Source organism: Gorilla gorilla, chromosome 14, assembly GCF_029281585.2.
Source record: "Gorilla gorilla gorilla isolate KB3781 chromosome 14, NHGRI_mGorGor1-v2.1_pri, whole genome shotgun sequence".
In the NCBI taxonomy this organism is placed as follows: domain Eukaryota; kingdom Metazoa; phylum Chordata; class Mammalia; order Primates; family Hominidae; genus Gorilla; species Gorilla gorilla.
Window position 1 is genome coordinate 31,589,133 of NC_073238.2, and position 17,810 is coordinate 31,606,942.

Below are 17,810 nucleotides of genomic sequence, written 5' to 3' on the forward strand. Positions count from 1 at the left end.
AAAAAATAAACATATGTCCACACACAATAACATTCAACTGATGAATGGACAACTGGTATGTCCACACAATAGAATATTATTCAACCATAAAAAGAAATAAAGTACTCATGCATGGTATGACACAAATGAACCCTGAAAACATTCTAAGATGGTTTCGATACATGTTCCCTCCAAATCTCATGTTGAAATGTAGCTGTCAGTGTTGGAGGTGGGGCCTGATGGGAGGTGTGTGGATCATGGGGAAATGAATGGCTTAGCACCATCCCCTTAGTGATGAGTGAATTCATGTGAGATCTGTTTGTTTAACTGTGCGTGGCACCTCCCCCTCTCTCTTGCTCCCCTTCTTGCCAGGTGATGTGCCTGCTCCCCTTCCCCCTCCACCATGCTAATAAGCTTCCTGGGGCCTCACCAGAAGCTGAACAGATTTTGTGGCCATGTGTGTACAGCCTGCAGTACCATGAGCCAGTTAAACCTCTTGTCTTTATAAATGACCCTGCCTCAGTTATTCCATTATAGCAACCATCCCCAACCTTTTTGGCACAAGGGACTGGTTTCATGGAAGACAATTTTTCCATGGACCAAGGAGCAGAGGGATGGTTTCAAGATGTTTCATGCATATTACATTTATTGCACACTTTATTTATATTATTATTATATTATAATATACAATTAAATAATTATACAACTCACCATAAAGTTGAATCAGTGGGAGCCCTGAGCTTCTTTTCCTGCAACTAGAGTGTCTCATCTGGGGGTGATAGGAGACAGTGACAGATCATCAGGCATTAGATTCTCAGAAGGAGCATGCAACCTAGATTCCTTGCATGTGGGTAGTTCACGATAGGGTTCATGCCCCTATGAGAATCTACTGTCACAGCTGATCTGACAGGAGGTGATGCTCAGGGGTAATGCAAGTGATGGGGAGTGGCTGTAAATACAGATGAAGTGCTGCTCACCTCCTGCTGTGTGGCCTGGTTCCTAACAGACCATGGATCAGTACTGGTCCTTGGCCTGGGAGTTGGGAAGCCCTGCTCTGTAACACAAAAATGGCCTAATACACGTGCAAAGTGAAAGAAGTCAGTCATAAACAGTTGCATTTTGTATGATGCTATTTGTATGAAATGGTCAGACAGGTATAACCTATGGAGACAAAAAGTAGAGGGTGGTTGCCTAGGACCAGGCAAGGTGGAAAGACTTGAGTAGGGGATGCAGCCAGTGATGGCTAAGTGAAATGGGGTTTCATTTCAGGGAGAAAAAAATGTTCTAAAATTAATTGTAGTGATGGTTACACAACTCTGTGAATATACTGAGACAGTGAATCATATACTTTAAATGGTTGAATGGCATGGTATGTGAATTATAGCTCCATAAAATTGTTTTTAAAAAATCCAATGGTGGGATCTAGAAAATTTTCTTCTATCTTAATTCTTTTCTTAATTCTTAATTTCTCTATTTTTCATGTACATACTATACATGATCTGAATATTTCTGTGCTTTTACAATATATTTAAAATAAAAGGAACATAAAGAAAATGCCTAACTTTTCAAATAGCTTGTAAATTAATCTAAAATATTAGCATTTTGGCCAAGAGGATAATGGCTTTTCTGTATAAGTTATCCTGACATCCGTTAAATAAATATACAATTATCCTATTTCTTGTCTTTACTTTTGTGAATGGATACAGTTGCGTATCTGAATGGATACAGATACTGTTGTGTCTGTATCCATTTATGAAAGTAAAGACAAGAAATATTATAATTTTTTTTTTTTTCTAGACAGAGTCTCGCTCTTGTTGCCCAGGCTGCATCTCGGCTCACCGCAACCTCCGCCTCCCAGGTTCAGGCGATTATCCTGCCTCAGCCTCCCAAGTAGTTGGGATTACAGGCATGTGCCACCGCACTAGGCTAATTTTGTATTTTTAGTAGAGACAGGGTTTCTCTATGTTGGTCAGGCTGGTCTCGAACTCCCAACCTCAGGTGATCCACCTGCCTCAGCCTCCCAAAGTGCTGGGATTACAGGCGTGAGCCACCGCTCCCGGATTAGAAATATTATAGTTTTCTAGAACATTCTATTGAATGTTGAATTTGGTCTTCGAAAACACTTTGTATTGTTCAACCAGCTGTAGATTAACTGTTGACGTGTTCAATTTTGTTTGTACATGACTTCTGATTTGCCCTCATTTCTTCTTTGACTCTTGTGTGCCCTCTTCTAAATGGATGTGACAATGGGATGTAACCTCTAGTGACGCCTCTGACATAGATTGTTTTTAAGGGTATCTGCCAATTCTTGTTGAAGTTGTCTTGCAACTACCTGATTTTTTTCTACCGATTTTATAAATCACCTTATTATTAAATTATGTTAACATTTAACTCTAACATATATACATAACAAATATATCACCATGTACATTGACTTACCTTCTTTTCTTCATGGGTTCACGTTCCTGTTTATTACTGAATTCAGTTAAGGACACAGAAGGTGTTATCTTCCTGACAAATCTCTATTGTGTTACTTAGACAACAGATTCACCCCCACTATTCATTCATACCCTGATGAATATTCAATGCCTAATAACCTACTGAAGTCTCACAAAGAAATGGGTACGTGGGAGGGTCTGGTGGTGGTAAATTCTGCACTGTGAAATGTTTTCCCTCATTTTTATTAGAAGCTCAAACCAACCTCAGAGCTCCTCACATAGTCAATCGCCTGCTCAAATCTTTCCAATAGATTCCTATTTCAGAATAAAAGGAAAGTTCCAGGGCCTCCGAGGCCCTAGGTAAACTGGCCTCCACCTTCCTCCCTGATCTCGGCTCCTACAACTCTGTTCCCCACTACTCACTCCTTTCCCACTATACGTGTATCCCTGTCACCCCTCACTAGTCTGAAAATAGGGTTCCAATGCTAAACTAATAAATCACATAGAGCAACAATGATCTTTGTACTGGACAAAGTGATATTCAAATGATAGTCATGGAGCCTTGAGATGAAAATTATGAACAAATTATTTGTAAAAATATTCAAAGTAAATTACACATAACAGTGAGAAGATTAAATCAAACAAGGCTTTGATAACATTCACCACATTTGTCCCTAATGTTGATTTAATAAAAAGTATATGCCTTTAAAGAATTGAGTGGTCTTTGCAACACATAATTTGAGATGGACATATTTTCAGATTCAAGTCAAATGGACATGAATAAAAATAAAATTATGCCAAATAAAATACATAAAAAGCTACTGATGTAAAAGTATTATGAGATTCAGTCATACACTCCAGTTCACCTGGGAAAACTGGAATTAACTGTCAAAATAACTCACTGAACTGAATTTTAAGTTTAAAAGTACTCATTCTAGGAGTGATCATTTCCATTCATCTGCTTCATCATGGTCTTCACGTAAAGACGTTAAAATTATTCTATCAGGAGTATAAGACTGCTTTATTAATACTAGTCTATATCTATTAACAACTTGTAACAACCTCCTAAAATTTCATAGGTGACAGTATGTCTTTACTCAAAGTAAAGCATCTCTCAGGTCTAACTTTTATTTACTGAGAATAAGGTATATTTTTAGGCTGATATAGCAAATACCTTGACAATCCATCTATCTTCATATTCAACTCCATTCAACATTTAGCCATAACCAGATATTACTTCACATTTTCTTTCAGAAAGTTTGAAAAGTATTTATCTTTCTTGATACTTACTTCTCTTTCTGCTTTCTCATTTCCCTGTTGTTGAAGCCTTTTAAAAAAACGATTGCATTCGTTGATTAATGTCTGATTTTTCTCTTTTAGCTTTTCTTTCTCAGCTTGAAGATGTTTCACAGTAGCACGAGATTGGTCTTGGATATTAATTATTGTCTTTTCTTGACTGTCAGCTTTGTTGTAAGCATCATCCAGTTGCTGTGGAAGCAACATATTTTCACTCTGCAGTTGAGACAGCCTCGCCTCTACAGATTCCTGCTTTCCAATGAATTCCTTCAGTTACATTGTTTACTTTGATACATTTGTTGAATTTCCTGGATTTGACACTGGGTTTGGCGTAGGTCTCTTCCCGTGCATTCTGAAACAAACCTCTTTTCTGCTTTTCTGTAAGAGCATCTCTTGTGTGTTGGAACTTAAGGCTTAGGCTTTCCAAGTTACTTTGAGTTCTAGACAGTTGCTGAGAACGAAGGACACTGTTAGCTTTTAGGTCCGACACATCAAAATTCATTTTCTCCGGTAAATGAAACCATTCATCTTTTGCTCCCTGGAAAGCAAGTTCCACGTCTCTTTTTGATGTCTCACTTTGTTCACAATCACGTCTAACAGCAGCCAGTCTGCAACGGTGTGATTCAACTTCTGTCTCCAGGCTTTCTTTCTTTTGTTTTTCCCTCTCCAGTTGAGAATGGAGCATGGTATTCTCAGCTGTCAGGACACCAAGCTGTGCAGTATACTCGGATATCATTGTTGTTACTATTTCCCCATTCCGTTTTATTGTCTTTTGCAGGTCACCAATGTCCTCGAAATATTTCTTTTTATTTTCCTGGTTCTGTTTTTCTATTGTGTCTATTTCCAGTCTGAGGGTGGCAATTTCGTCCTGCAACATGCGATTTTCATGCAACAGATCTTGTACTTTGTCATGGCTGTGAGGAATCTAAATGAAACAAAGGAAGCGCTCACTAGCTAGCACTCAGTAAAAGGACATGTCTTGGTTTCCTCTGAAATTAAATCATACCCTATACATTTATACAATGAAAGGGTTGCCATCAGTTGATATGCAAAGGGATAAAAAGTTGTATCAAAACCTCAAACCTTATTAAACATAAATTCCTCAATGTCCAAAAGTTTATTTGAAGACAACAAATTCATGAAAGTTAAAAACTAAACCTCTAGAGAATGTTTAAGAATTTCACAATAGGAAAAGTTTTTCCCTAAATTACAAAAAATTCAAAGGCATAACATAAAATATTAATAAATTTGAATCCATTAAAAATTGGGTTTACACTCTGATATCTAACCTGTACACCACCCCATAGCAAGAGCCGTAGCTCTGGGTATCTTTGGACAGATGAAATTTCCCAAAGTTCTTCAAGTTCATTTTCCTGAGAATATTCTACAGATATTCTACTTTTCTAACATATAATATTCTGTAAGTATTCTACTTTTCTATCATTTTTATAATGTTGTAATAGTTACATTTATTGATAAATGATCCATCAACTCATTGTACTAAGCACTTCTACATACATCAATAAACTCATTTACCACAACTCTGAAAAGGAGAGGTTACAAATAGAAGCAAGCTGCAAGATTTTCCCCAGGTCTTCTGATTCTACTTCTAGTGCTCCTCCCCAAAATCACTGTTCTTTCTGTGGTGTAAATATGTAAATACAAAAGAAGCTTATTTCTCCAAGACACCAATGGTAAATAGATGAATTTTACAGAGCTCTTCTTAGAAAATCATGAGATTACTTGCTGTTTCAATAACTTTTGTTTCCTTCACAATGTAAGAAACAGTATTAAATGTGAAATAGGAGAAAACACTAAACTAGCTCACTAGGAACAAAATACTACTTATCAATAAATTACCACTAAGTATACATTATGGTATCTTACTATTTTGAAAAGCTTTTTGTACTGAAATAAGATACCACTTGGAGAAAACTGCTATTCTCAAAAGTGAGGAGAATCACATTCAAAATAATGGTCTCTGAATTGGCTGTACTTTCTTGCAAATAATAAACTAACCTCTCCACTAATAAATCAAGGGGATGAAATCACTTCCAAAAACTAGAACATCTATTGTTAGTAGCAAGGGTTTGGAGATAATGGGGAGATCATCAATTCCTATGGAAAATATTAAAAGCCTCTCCTTAGGATGAGGCCATCATGAGAGTCACTGTTTGACCACTGCACACAGATGGAGTTGAATTTAAAACATGACTTTATCCAATGGCCAAAAATGCCACCACCACCACTCCCCCCACCAACTATATAGACACACACCAATGGTTTTAAAATATTCTCTATTTGCCAAGATACATATGGTTGGATTTTAAATATATATACACATACAAATATGTATACGCACACATATTTGAGAATGACTGAAAGAAAATACCTGAGAATTCCTTTTCCTTCGAGCCAGTGCTATCTCCTTTTGTTTGCAAAGGTGATTGGTCAGAATTTCATCTTGTAATATTCTGGCGTTCTGTTCCCGAGAAAGTTGCCTCTGGGTGTCATTTAGCTCTTGTACAACCTAGAAATACGTTAGATTTTTGGTCTAATAAACATTGAAAAAGAAGTCTAAAACATTAAGAGCAGAACCTTTAAAAAAACTATTTAATAAGTAGCCTATTAAAACATAAGAACCTTTTTCCTTGAAGAATTACACAGCTTTAATGGTATAAGTAACAGCTAAATTCATCAGAGTAAAAACATTTTTTTAAATACAAGCAGATATAGTATGGTGAGGTAAAATTTCTTCGCAAAATATTTAACTAGTTTCAATACAGTTTTAAAGCTATTTAGCCTGTCTTTTAACTTAAAAATGCCTAAATGAACATTTATGTTAGTGATCAAACTCAACGCACCCTTTACTCAGGAAACATACTGAGCATCTATTTGATAACAATGATATAATAAGTAACTTTAGCTATAAATGTCATAGGTTATTTTTAATTTTTGATTTTTTAAGCCTAAGATATTAAAACAAAAGGATATTATAAGTAATACTGATGAAGTAAAATTAGAAATGGAAACTTTTTACCACAGATGATTTTACCTGGTTCAAATGATTTCTTACTGTCCTCAATTCCGTATCTCGTGTTCTCAGCGTCAGCTGAAGTTGTTTGTTTGCTTCAACTTCTTTCCTGTACTGCTCTTCTTTTCTTCTTAAGTGTCCCCTGATTTTTTCATACAATGCATTGGCATTTTTTCTCTTCTCTTCTTCTTGTCTTAAGGTAGATCTGCAGTGAAATGTGTTTATCTTGATATTAGTTTCATTAGAAAATAAAAAGTTCATTTTGCGATCTGGCTCTCCACGTGTTGGTTGCTATCTTAGTAAAATGTCTGTGCTTGTGAGTGTTTTTCCTTTCTAGTTCTTATATTTCCAATTTCTTATTTCCATCTCTTCCAAAGGATGTATACTTGAAAGGTAATGAGGAAAGAAAATCCTGGTAACTGGGAAGTTTCTGTTCCTAGTAACTCTGGCAAATATTATAGAAAAGGATATTGGAAATTATTCAGCAACATTACAGGTAGAAAAATTAACTTTTTTTCCCCTATACAGTTGTAATTGCTCCTCAATTAGGGCAAGTAATTTAGAGTTAGCTAATTAAAAAGAATTTGCCATTTATAAGCATGTTTATAAATTCACTAGAAATAAACGTTCATCTTCATGAAATAGTGCAGGTACCCCTAAAAATGATTTACAGCGTAAAAGAGCACCTTCAGCTGCTTTTCACACATGTATCAGCAGATTACTATAATGCAAGACTAGGTTAAGGAGTCTAATCCGCTACCCCACACTTTTGAGCTTTCTTTTTTGGGTGACACTTTGGACAGTATGTGTTTTCCACATAGAACTCTGAATTAATTTTATCTGTGGAAAAGTGAGAGACGTGGAATAAACTAATCTGAAATCACTTTCCATTTCAAGTTTTATTTCATGCATAGTAAGAATAAAACTATAAATTTAAAAGAATTAATCTGAGTTTTTAAAAAATGGACATTTCATACTGTGTTGGCTAAACTGCAAGTTAGTATAAATTCTCTTGTGAACAACTGAGAAATAGTGACAAAGGCCATTTGTTAAAAGTTTTTATGATTGAACACAAAAAAAATCTATATTGAAGAATTTATACAAAGTAAATAACCAAAAATGTAGAAAAAGATTTGTATAAAAGATGTTCCTTGCAACATTATTTAAATACAAAAAACTTTAAAACCCCCAATTCAATTTGCTAAACCAATGATGAGATTTCCATATGGTAAACTCCTATATAGTCATAAAAATGATGATTTAAAAGAGTAAGCAATTAGTTATTTGTAGAAGTATTCACAGTAAAGAACTTGTTATATCATATCAAAGAATTTCACACTCCAGAAGACTCAGAAGTTCTCTCCCCTGTTCAGCCCCAGAAGGTAAGTCAGTAATTACATATTTTTAGCATAAAGGAAATACTTCAACCATTTCTTTATAACTAGGGTGTCATGCCTCAAACTGTAGAAATCTCGTTCCCATTCATCATTTTGATGTTCTAACTGTAATTTTATTTCTATTGTTTCAGATAACTCCTTTTGTAGTACATGGACCTCATTTTCCATTTTTTTCATTTTTACTGTAAGTAGTTCACAGTGATTTTTTTCAACTTCTATTGATCTTTCCCATGAATGAACTGCATCCTGAATTTTCAGTAGGTTAACAGGATCTGTATCAGAAAGAAAACAAGACAGACATGAGATAAATTATAGGAAGAAAAAAATTCTACACAAACTCTCCCCAAAAAGTAAAGAGCAGGAGTACATCCCTATGCATTCTAAAATGCTAGCATTACTCTGAAAAAAATCAGACTTTGATATTACAAAAAAAAATAATAAACAGCTCTCTTGGGAACATGGATAAAAAAATTCAACCAATTGTTTTTGTTTCACTTGTGATTGTGTTATTGATTTGAGATACTAAAGTAACACGTTTCTAAAGCAACCTAAAAGAATTCATTATTTGTGTATGAGGCCAATCACAGTTCATAACAGACAAAACCAAATATGTCAACATTTTACAGCATTCTTCAAAGGAAATCATGATTCCCAGAATAGAAGAATATAGGAAAGTGTCCAATGCCCCAATTTTAAGCTCTGCCAGCCACTTCTTTAGTGAGACTCCAAATAAGTCCTAGACCTGCACATCAACCCATAACACTGAGTTGATGATATCTAACATTTGCACAGTTTTACAAGATGCTAAGCATTTTCCTAAGAAAGCACCCTCACATGAACATAAACACACCTTAAAATATAAAATACTATACACATATAAAACATTGCTATTATTGCATCTGTACAGAATTTTCTCCAATTTGAATTGTTTTAGGGAGATGACCAATTAACTGGCCTGAGTTCCACAAATGATTTGCCTGTCTGTAAATCATGTTGTTTTAGGTCAGTAGTTCTTAATCTCGGCTTATCTGTCCCTCTTCGAACAGGGGAGTTAAATATTTAACCGGGGAGCTTTAAAAACCTCTGATGACTGGCTCTCCTACTCTCTCCTGCCCCCAAATTCCAAGAATATTGGACCGGGGATTTCAAAAGCTCTTCTGTGGGGATCTAACATGCAGCCAGTGTGGAGAACTACTGTGTTAGGTGAGGGTAAGACTTGCCTTTGTAAGCCACTGTGAAAATTCCCTGTGCCTGACATGCCCCCTTCTTGTATCCCTTGTGTTTGGGTAGACCTTGTCATAAATACTTATCTCAACGACTCCTGGGCCACAGAACCTTGGGCATCTCTTTATGGCTAAGTGGTGTCTAAAAATGGGCTTTGGATCATTAAATCACAAAATCACACCTTCTTCCCATGGCAGGCGTCCTCATTGGTTACCGGCTAAAGAAAATTACCATGCAAGCAAGGAGATGCTGCCTGTCCCAATATTATAGATCTTTCCTTTATTTGCTTTCTATCAGTACTTTTTTTGGCCTACTTCCTCAGTTTTATGTTTTCCTAAATATCCATTTCTTCTGTCCTGTCACTGATGGTATTTTAGCAGTAGGCTAGCTGTTATTAGCAACGTTCCAAACTCTGTTTGAGGAGGGGGAGATAAGCACACCATTACCCCACAAGGTAGGGCATCAGATTCAGTGCTTCTGCAGTTAACAGAATAAAAGGGACAGTGAGCCAACAGCTCCAATGCCATCTTTGCTTCATCATTTAAACAAACCACTATTTTAGATAAGGAAATTTATGTTGGATTCTCAGGACAGCCATTGATTATTATTCATTCTGACCCAGTCTCGTTAATATAGTCATCTGTGCATCTTTGTCAGGACATCTGTGATGGAGTGTTTAGTTAGTTCCTTTTGAAATAAGGTAGATTTGGTGCAGTGTCAAAAATTGATGGATGTCTTATCCTCATTCATTCAAACAACAAACTTTCTAAATGACCTAAATATACTTGGTGCTCACATAGTCTGCTTTTGGAGAATCAAAATCACAACTCTCGCTCCCCAGTCAAATGCCAAAAAGCAACAATTATGCACGTACTATGCCAAGACTCTTTGTCCAGTTGAGTTAAAATCATCTGTTTGTTTTTGTGGTGCTAAGGACTGCATTCACTGAGATTAATGCGGCCCGTCCAACTTGAACAGGCCACCTCATTAATCTAAAAAGAATAAAACATGTGACATGGACTGCTGTTGTTTGCAAACATTTAAAAGCAGAAAAGCAAGTGATGAAATTGAGGCTGGCAACCCTGCACGCTCAGGACTGGCTGTTTTCTGGAGGAGGGAATGACACTGAGTCCTCTCATTCCAGGGAATCCTAGGTAATTGCTGGAGGCAAAGTCTGAATGGCAGTCTTCACTTGTCTGGTAGGGCATGCTTTGAGAGACCACTATCATTTATGGGGCCAAGCTGGTGGATGAGGTGTTCTAGCAGAAATAGCAATAAAACTGAAAACTGAAGAAATGTCTGCTGTTACAGTAAAGTCAACTTTAAGGAATGTCCCTGAAGAGAGTAGAAACTTTATCTATCACTAGCAAAATAAACTCTCATGTAAGAACTTCTTCCCATATGGAAAACAGGTAGCCATGAAGTAACACATGATTATAAAGCTATTGAAGATGTTTGCCCAAGGTGGCCTCATAGCATAGTGACTTGCTTCTGTCTGCCTGTCTTCACTCTCTTGGTTCAGCAGTTCAGTAAAACAGTTATGAGCAACATGCCCTACATTATCACAAAAGTGCTCCACTATAAAACTATTTATAAAAGCATGATAAACAGTATCATAATAAGTACCATAATAGAAACATAACATTCTTCTTGCCACAGTTCCTGTGAAAGTGGGGAAAACTTCCCAGGTGGTGACCTTCAGGCAAAACAGGCAGTAAAAGGCATTTTTAGAATCACACACATCCTACCAAGGAAAAGGAAACAGCCATAGAAAACCAAATAATGTAGCTAGTAGAAGCACATCACACTCCAGGCTAGAAGACAATTTTGCAAGACTCAATGCCACAGAAAGCCCACACTGTGTTTCTACTCTGACAAAAATGAGGAATAACACAAACATTTAAAGGTATTCATTCCAGAGGTCCAAATAACAGGTTCAGAGTCAGCAATCCGAATGCTGCTCTTTCCTCCCATAATGGGTTTTCACTGTGACACAGCCAACAGTCTCTCTCTGGGCAATGATTTAGGGCATAGGTTCAATTTTGCTGGAATCAGGAGAGACTTCACGCCGACACATTCTTTCTCAAAGAGGGGTTCTTTTGATTAGTAAAACAAAATAAGCTACTAGATGTAAGGCAAGTAATCTTACAGACTAATGGGATTCATTCTGCATATGAGGAACCCTACGTACGAATTCAGCTTCTGTGTGTGTGACTGTGTTCTAATACTCATTACACTAGAAAAACAGGCCATAGTTCTATACGCATTTCTCCATATGTGCTGAAACATGGTCAGGTCCCATCTGCAAATTTATCTTTAGAAATTAGCTGTAAAGGTCATCCTTATATTCCACCCCTTGTGAAAAGCTGAAAAGCAGATTGGTACCTCAGCATTAAAGACTGCAAAAGCACTACTGACTCTGAAATGCTTCATACTCTTGTAAAGTATATCCTTATACTTGCTGTAATAGATACTTTGATTTATAGACTAATGTTTGTGACAGCTGGCATCATCCAATTTACCCATGCCAGGGGACGCTGTGGAAATAGGACTAATTAACATTTGCATTTTAGCTTCGGCTACCCTAGCATGTAGGATAAAGGTCTTGGAGAGGAAGGATGACCAGTAGTGTAACTCTTAAAGTATCCCTTAATCTGTTGGCCTCTCTAAGGCTTACAGAATTATACAAGGTTCAGGATGTCCATATTTTATTCCTAATAGCTAGTACCAAGTATGCTGGAACAAATGTCTAATTTGAATGAAGTTTAATTACAAAAAGGTTCTCCATTTCAAGACAAAATCTAAAAGAGTAAATCAAACTCAAGCTCAACTCAGGCCCAAGATGGCTCCACTGCTGAGAACTGAATTGCCACCATATCCGTCCTGTGGTCAGCATTGCTCAAGAGCAGGCTTCTAGTACTGCCTGGGATCCAGAGAGTAGAGCAGGGGAGTCCTGGGACCATGTACTCCCTATCTATAGTAGGCAGATTTCCATTTCAGAGCTGAACATTTGAGGACAGCTGCTGAGGCAAAATGCTTGTGCGTGGCCAGAAATAGTAACCCTAAGGTTCTTGGGAAACCACATTGTGTAGTGTTGGACTAGGCAGACTGGTTTAGGTATTCCACAACTGGAAAGGAGGGCACAGTTCGTCTGGGCCACTTAGTTTGCCAGAATGGAGCCTGAATCCTCTTCAAAGGATATGTACCTGTAGAAGCTGCTGGTAGTGGGACTAGTTGGGGTTAGGGGGTGAGAGTTAAAGTTTTGTTCCCTGATTCTAGAAGACAGGAATCATACTTGTAATCCCAGAAGGTGATCAGAAATGTTATTTTAAAACTCAAAAACAGATCCACAGACCACCGACTACAGTGACAGTAAGTTTGGGGCAGGCTCTTTAAGTGCAGAAGGTTCCCTGCCTTCGTGAAAACATCTTATGTCTTGGCAACTGGCTACCTTCATATACTGATTCCTTTTTCACAAATAATGCAGGAAAAAGATTTTATGTTCTCCCAGAAATAATTGTCCATTTGTCTCACAAGATTAGAGCTCACTGACAATGCACCTAAGTTAGCCAAGAGCTCTGATGAAGATGTACAAGAATAATGTTGTTTCCATGCCTAACACATCTATTCTGTAGTCCATGCACAAATGTGCAATTGTGACTTTCAAACTCTAATCATTTAAGAAATATGTTTTGTAAGGTTACAGTTGCCATAATCCTTCAGGAAAGGATTCACCATTTTAGATGCCATTAAGAACATTCATGATTCATGGGAGAAAGTAAAAATATCAACATTAACAGGTGTTTGGAAGTTGATTCCAACTCTCACGAGTGGCTCTGAGGGGTTCAAGGTTCCAGCGGAGGAATGTACTGCAGAAGTGGAGCCTGAAGATGTGACTGAATTGCTGCAATCTCATGCTAAAACTTGAAGAGAAAAGGAGGTACTTATGGATGAGTAAAGAAACTGGTTTCTTGAGATGGGACCTACTTATGGTGAAGATGCTGTGAACACTGTCGAAATGACAAAAAAGGATTTAGAAAATTCCATAAATTTAGTTGTAAAGCAGCAGCAGGGTATGAGAGGATTGACTCAAACTTTGAAAGAAGTTCTACTGTGGGCAAAATGCTATCAAGCAGCACTCCATGCTACAGGGAAATCTTTTGGAAAGGAAGAGTCAATCAAGTGGCAAAGTCCATTGCATTATGCCAAGAAACTGCCACAGCCATCCAACCTTCCAGAAACTACCACCCTGATCACTCAGCAGCCATCAACTTTGAGGCAAGACCCTCTACCACTAAAAAGATTACAACATGCTAAGGGCTCAGAAGATCTTTGGCATTTTCTGACATATTTTAAAATTAAGGTATGTATATTTTAAAGATACAATGCTATTGAAACACATTATAGACTATAGGATAACTTATATATGCATCAGGAAACTAAAAATTCTGTGATTTGCTTTATTGTGATATTTGCTTTATTGCCATGGTCTGAAACCAAACCCATAATATCTCTAAGGTATGTCTGTATAAGTTCCTAAGCATAGTGTGGGGGCATATCTAACTAATGTGTACCATTTTAAGTAGTGGCTGTTCTTGAATTTACACTTGCACATGATTTTATAATCAGTTTGACTAGCTCTGAGTCCTGCTGAAAGTTTTAAAACAGGACTGAAATGAATTCTTTACAACATAATCTTCCCATTCATGGCCATGATATTCTTCTCCATTATTCAAGTTTTCTTATCTATCTTTCAAAAAAGGACATAAGACACTAGCATATTTCTTGTTAGGCTTTTCCTAGGTAATTTTTAATTCCTATTATAAATAGTATCCATTTTTCCCATAAAATATTGCTATATGTTTGTATATTAATCTTGTACTGTTACCTTTTTCAACTCTATTGGTTCTGATAACTTGTCAGTTGTCTACCTTTCATCTTCTAGGTAAATATTTCTTACAAATAATGAGATTTGCTCTTACTTTCCAATTTATCTCATTACTTTTACTTGTCTTACTGCACTGGCTAGGACACCCAAGAATACTGTTGAATAGAAGTTGTAGAGGGTATCTTTGTTTGATTCCTGAAAAGAATTCTTCTAGCATTTTACGCTTGTATATGATGATTGCTAGAGATAACTGTGAACAAGTTAACAAATTTCTAGTTTGGTAAGTTATTTTTTTTAACCAAATATGGTGTGGTGGTTTTAAATGTAATCTACTCCAGTTAAAGACTATGACAGTCTATTATTATCACTATCCAAACTCATGAATAACGAACAGTATGTAACAAATAATGCTATATGTTTTACTTTGCACCCAGGCAGCTCAAAACCGAACTATCTGAATATAACAACTCTGCACAGCATAGACTGCTCATCTATACGACATTGACACTATTCCCTCCCCCAAAATACCACCTATTCTAATTTATACTATTCTAAATATTTTTCTCTTATTTTTCTATTTTATTGAGTGGATTTCCTATCAATTGCCATAAATTTTTAATGGAATAAGATAAAGTATAAATAAAAACTTTAAAAAAGTGGCTACCTTTGGATTTAAAGTGAAAAATGTGATACAACCAGGATAGTATATCACATGGAGATCTAACACTATGACTAACAAACCTATTGGGTGATGTGAATTAAGAATCTGGTTCAGAGGAAATCAAGTATTTAAGCCGAGGTCTGCTTATACACATGATTAAGCTTATTTGTCATGAACCTGCCATTAGTAAATACATGTTAATTTCATGCAATTAAAAAGAAACCCAGAAACCATTAGCATTTTGATTAACACATGATTAATAAAAGTTTGTTGAACATACAATCTTAAATCATTATAGATTCTTTTTGAAAGGTAGGCTGGGTGCAGTGGCTCACACCTATAATCCTAACACTTTGAGAGGCCACGGAGGGTACAAAGTTTGAACTCAGAAGTTCAAGGCCAGCCTGGGCAACATAGTAGGACGCCATTTTTACAAAAAATACAAATAATAGCCAGGCATGGTGGTGGGCACCTATAGTCCCAGATACATGGGAGGCTGAGGTGGAAGGATCACTTGAGCTCAGAAGGTCGTGGCTCCAGTGAGCCAAGATTGCACCACTGCACTACACACCAGCCTCAGCAACAGAGCAAAACCCTGTCTCAAAAAAAAAATAAAACAATAAAAAATTCATACTGATCTTATTATTGAGTGATAAAACTAAAAAGAAATCACCTCTCCCAACAAAAATGTAAACAGGACCCATAATTTATGATTTGATTGTCTTTCCTTTGTCCAGCCTTTAACATACATGTTTCTGTAATTTAAATAAAAATTTATGTACTTTTTCCATTTTAGCAAATGGTTTCTTTACCAAAACAGGTTGCACCATAGTCCCCATATGGTTTTCTACTGTTCCACAACCACTATTTCACAAAGATTGACAAAACTTGAATCAAAGTTAAATTTATAGACATCTTAAGGTAACTTAGGAAATATGTAGTAAAAAAGAATCAAGTCCACAAATTATGAATATTTTGCTAATACGCCAAACACCAATTTCAGCAAATCCAATCTACTTAACTTGTATGTTTAATGTGGTAATTTTTCTAACAAAATTTAATTGGGGTATGAATGATTCATTTACACCCTTGACAAAGATGACATGTGTGATTTTGTTGTGACTAAGAAAGGAGAGTATGATTTCTGGTGATTATTATATTACTCTGGCTCATCAAAGCTCACAGAATATGTAAGGTTCTGCCACATCCAAAGATGTTAGGCAAACATAATAGAAGGCACACTAGGCTGACACACGTTTTCATCATACAAGTCTTCCGGTAGTTCCTCCTCATCTCCATCAGGAAAATAGATAGGGAATGGTAGATTTTTACCGAGATCCTTATATACAGGCAGTTTAGAACCTCTGACCCTTACTAAGCAATTTTTATGTCCAGGTACAGAGCCATTTACATAGATTATGTTGTGCTTTGTGTTTATTCTCCACACTTTCAGTCCATATACTGTTCTATATATGTTTCCCATTTTTCCAGGCATTTTAGTTCCAGGCCAGACTCTGCCAATGTCACCAGTTGAAATAGCTTCAGGTCTCCTGTGGGTTTTCGTTTGACCATGTGTAGCAGGCTGGCCTTTAAATCCCCATCTTTTCATGACACCTTGAAAACCTTTACCAATAGTTTTGGCTGTGACATCCACATACTGTACTGGATGAAAGTCAGCAGCATAAAGAGGAGTGCCTGGTTTAATTGCAGCATTATCTGTTACATTAAAGATTATAACTGTCTGTTTTGATGGCAATCCAAGTTCTCAGTAAAATTCCAATACAGGTGTAGCTTTATGAAAACGTGATACAGTTTGCCTCCTACAAACAGGGCTGCAGTTTTTCCATTACGGTTTTCCTTTGAAGTATATTTTAGGACATGACAGTCTTGTACCTGAAGTAATGTGACCACGTGCTTTTGACCATCCTTGGTCCATAAAGGCATCATGCCCAGCTTCAAGGCCAACTCTAAAGGAACCTGGTTCCCAAGGATGCATAGGCCATGGTTCATCTTTCAGAGGACACAGTTTACTTGCTAATTGGGTTTTATCTTCATCAGAGACCAACTGCTTAATGAATGGGACATTTTCTTCAGAAAGATGCTCATCCCACCACGTGCCACTCTTTCCATGAAGACTTCTAACAAAAAGCCAGATGTGTGTTCTGTTCCCCGGGCCCAGGGCAGCACCCAGGCCATCCCCGATTTGACCCAGCACCTGGGCGCTGACCTGCATCAGCAGCCTCCAACCCGGGATGGATTAGCCCAGGAAGACTCGACACATGACTTCCGGGTGCCCAGCTGCTCTGCTTTCAGGGCGTCCCCACGCCACCACCACGCGGACGCAGCAGCCATGGGGAAGTCGCTGCAATGGCCACCAGCCGATGCCCTTCCTTCAACCAATTTTATAAGCAACCAAGATATCCTCCGTAGGTGAATGAATAAACTGTGGTACAGCCACACAATGAAATATTCAGGGGTTAAACAAATGAGCTATTAAGCCATGAAAAGACATAAAGGAGCCCTCAATGCACATCACCAAGTAAAAGAAGCCAATTTGAAAAGTCTACTTACTGTGTGGTTCCAACTATATGACATTCTGGAAAAGGCAAGACTATGGATATAATAGAAAGATCAGTGGTTGCCAAAGACTTGAGGAGGGTAGGAAAGGACAAATAGGCAGAACACAGAGCATTTTTAGGGAAGTGGAAACACTTTGTGTGATACTATAATGATGGATACATGTCATTATACCTTTGTTCAAACCCAGAAAATGTACACCACCAAAAGAGAACCCTAATGTGAACTATGGACTTGGGGTGATTATGATGTCTCCACGTAGGTTCATCCATCATTGCAACTGTATCTAACTGGTGAGGGATATCGATAATGGGGA

General features: G+C 37.2%; 1 protein-coding gene and 1 pseudogene across 1 annotated transcript in view; both read right to left on the reverse strand.

Moving 5' to 3' along the window:
* LOC115933524 (ankyrin repeat domain-containing protein 26) overlaps positions 1-17,810 on the reverse strand; it is an 82,343-nt gene that overhangs the window by 25,642 nt on the left and 38,891 nt on the right. The window contains exons 11-14 of the mRNA XM_063697151.1: positions 8,203-8,416; positions 6,769-6,952; positions 6,106-6,243; positions 3,708-4,638 (exon numbers count right to left, since the gene is read on the reverse strand). Of these exons, the coding sequence (XP_063553221.1) occupies positions 3,925-4,638; positions 6,106-6,243; positions 6,769-6,952; positions 8,203-8,416 (1,250 nt within the window). The 3' untranslated portion in view covers positions 3,708-3,924. The remainder of the gene's footprint in view (positions 1-3,707; positions 4,639-6,105; positions 6,244-6,768; positions 6,953-8,202; positions 8,417-17,810) is intronic.
* LOC101140457 (large ribosomal subunit protein uL3m-like) lies at positions 16,134-17,174 on the reverse strand (annotated as a pseudogene).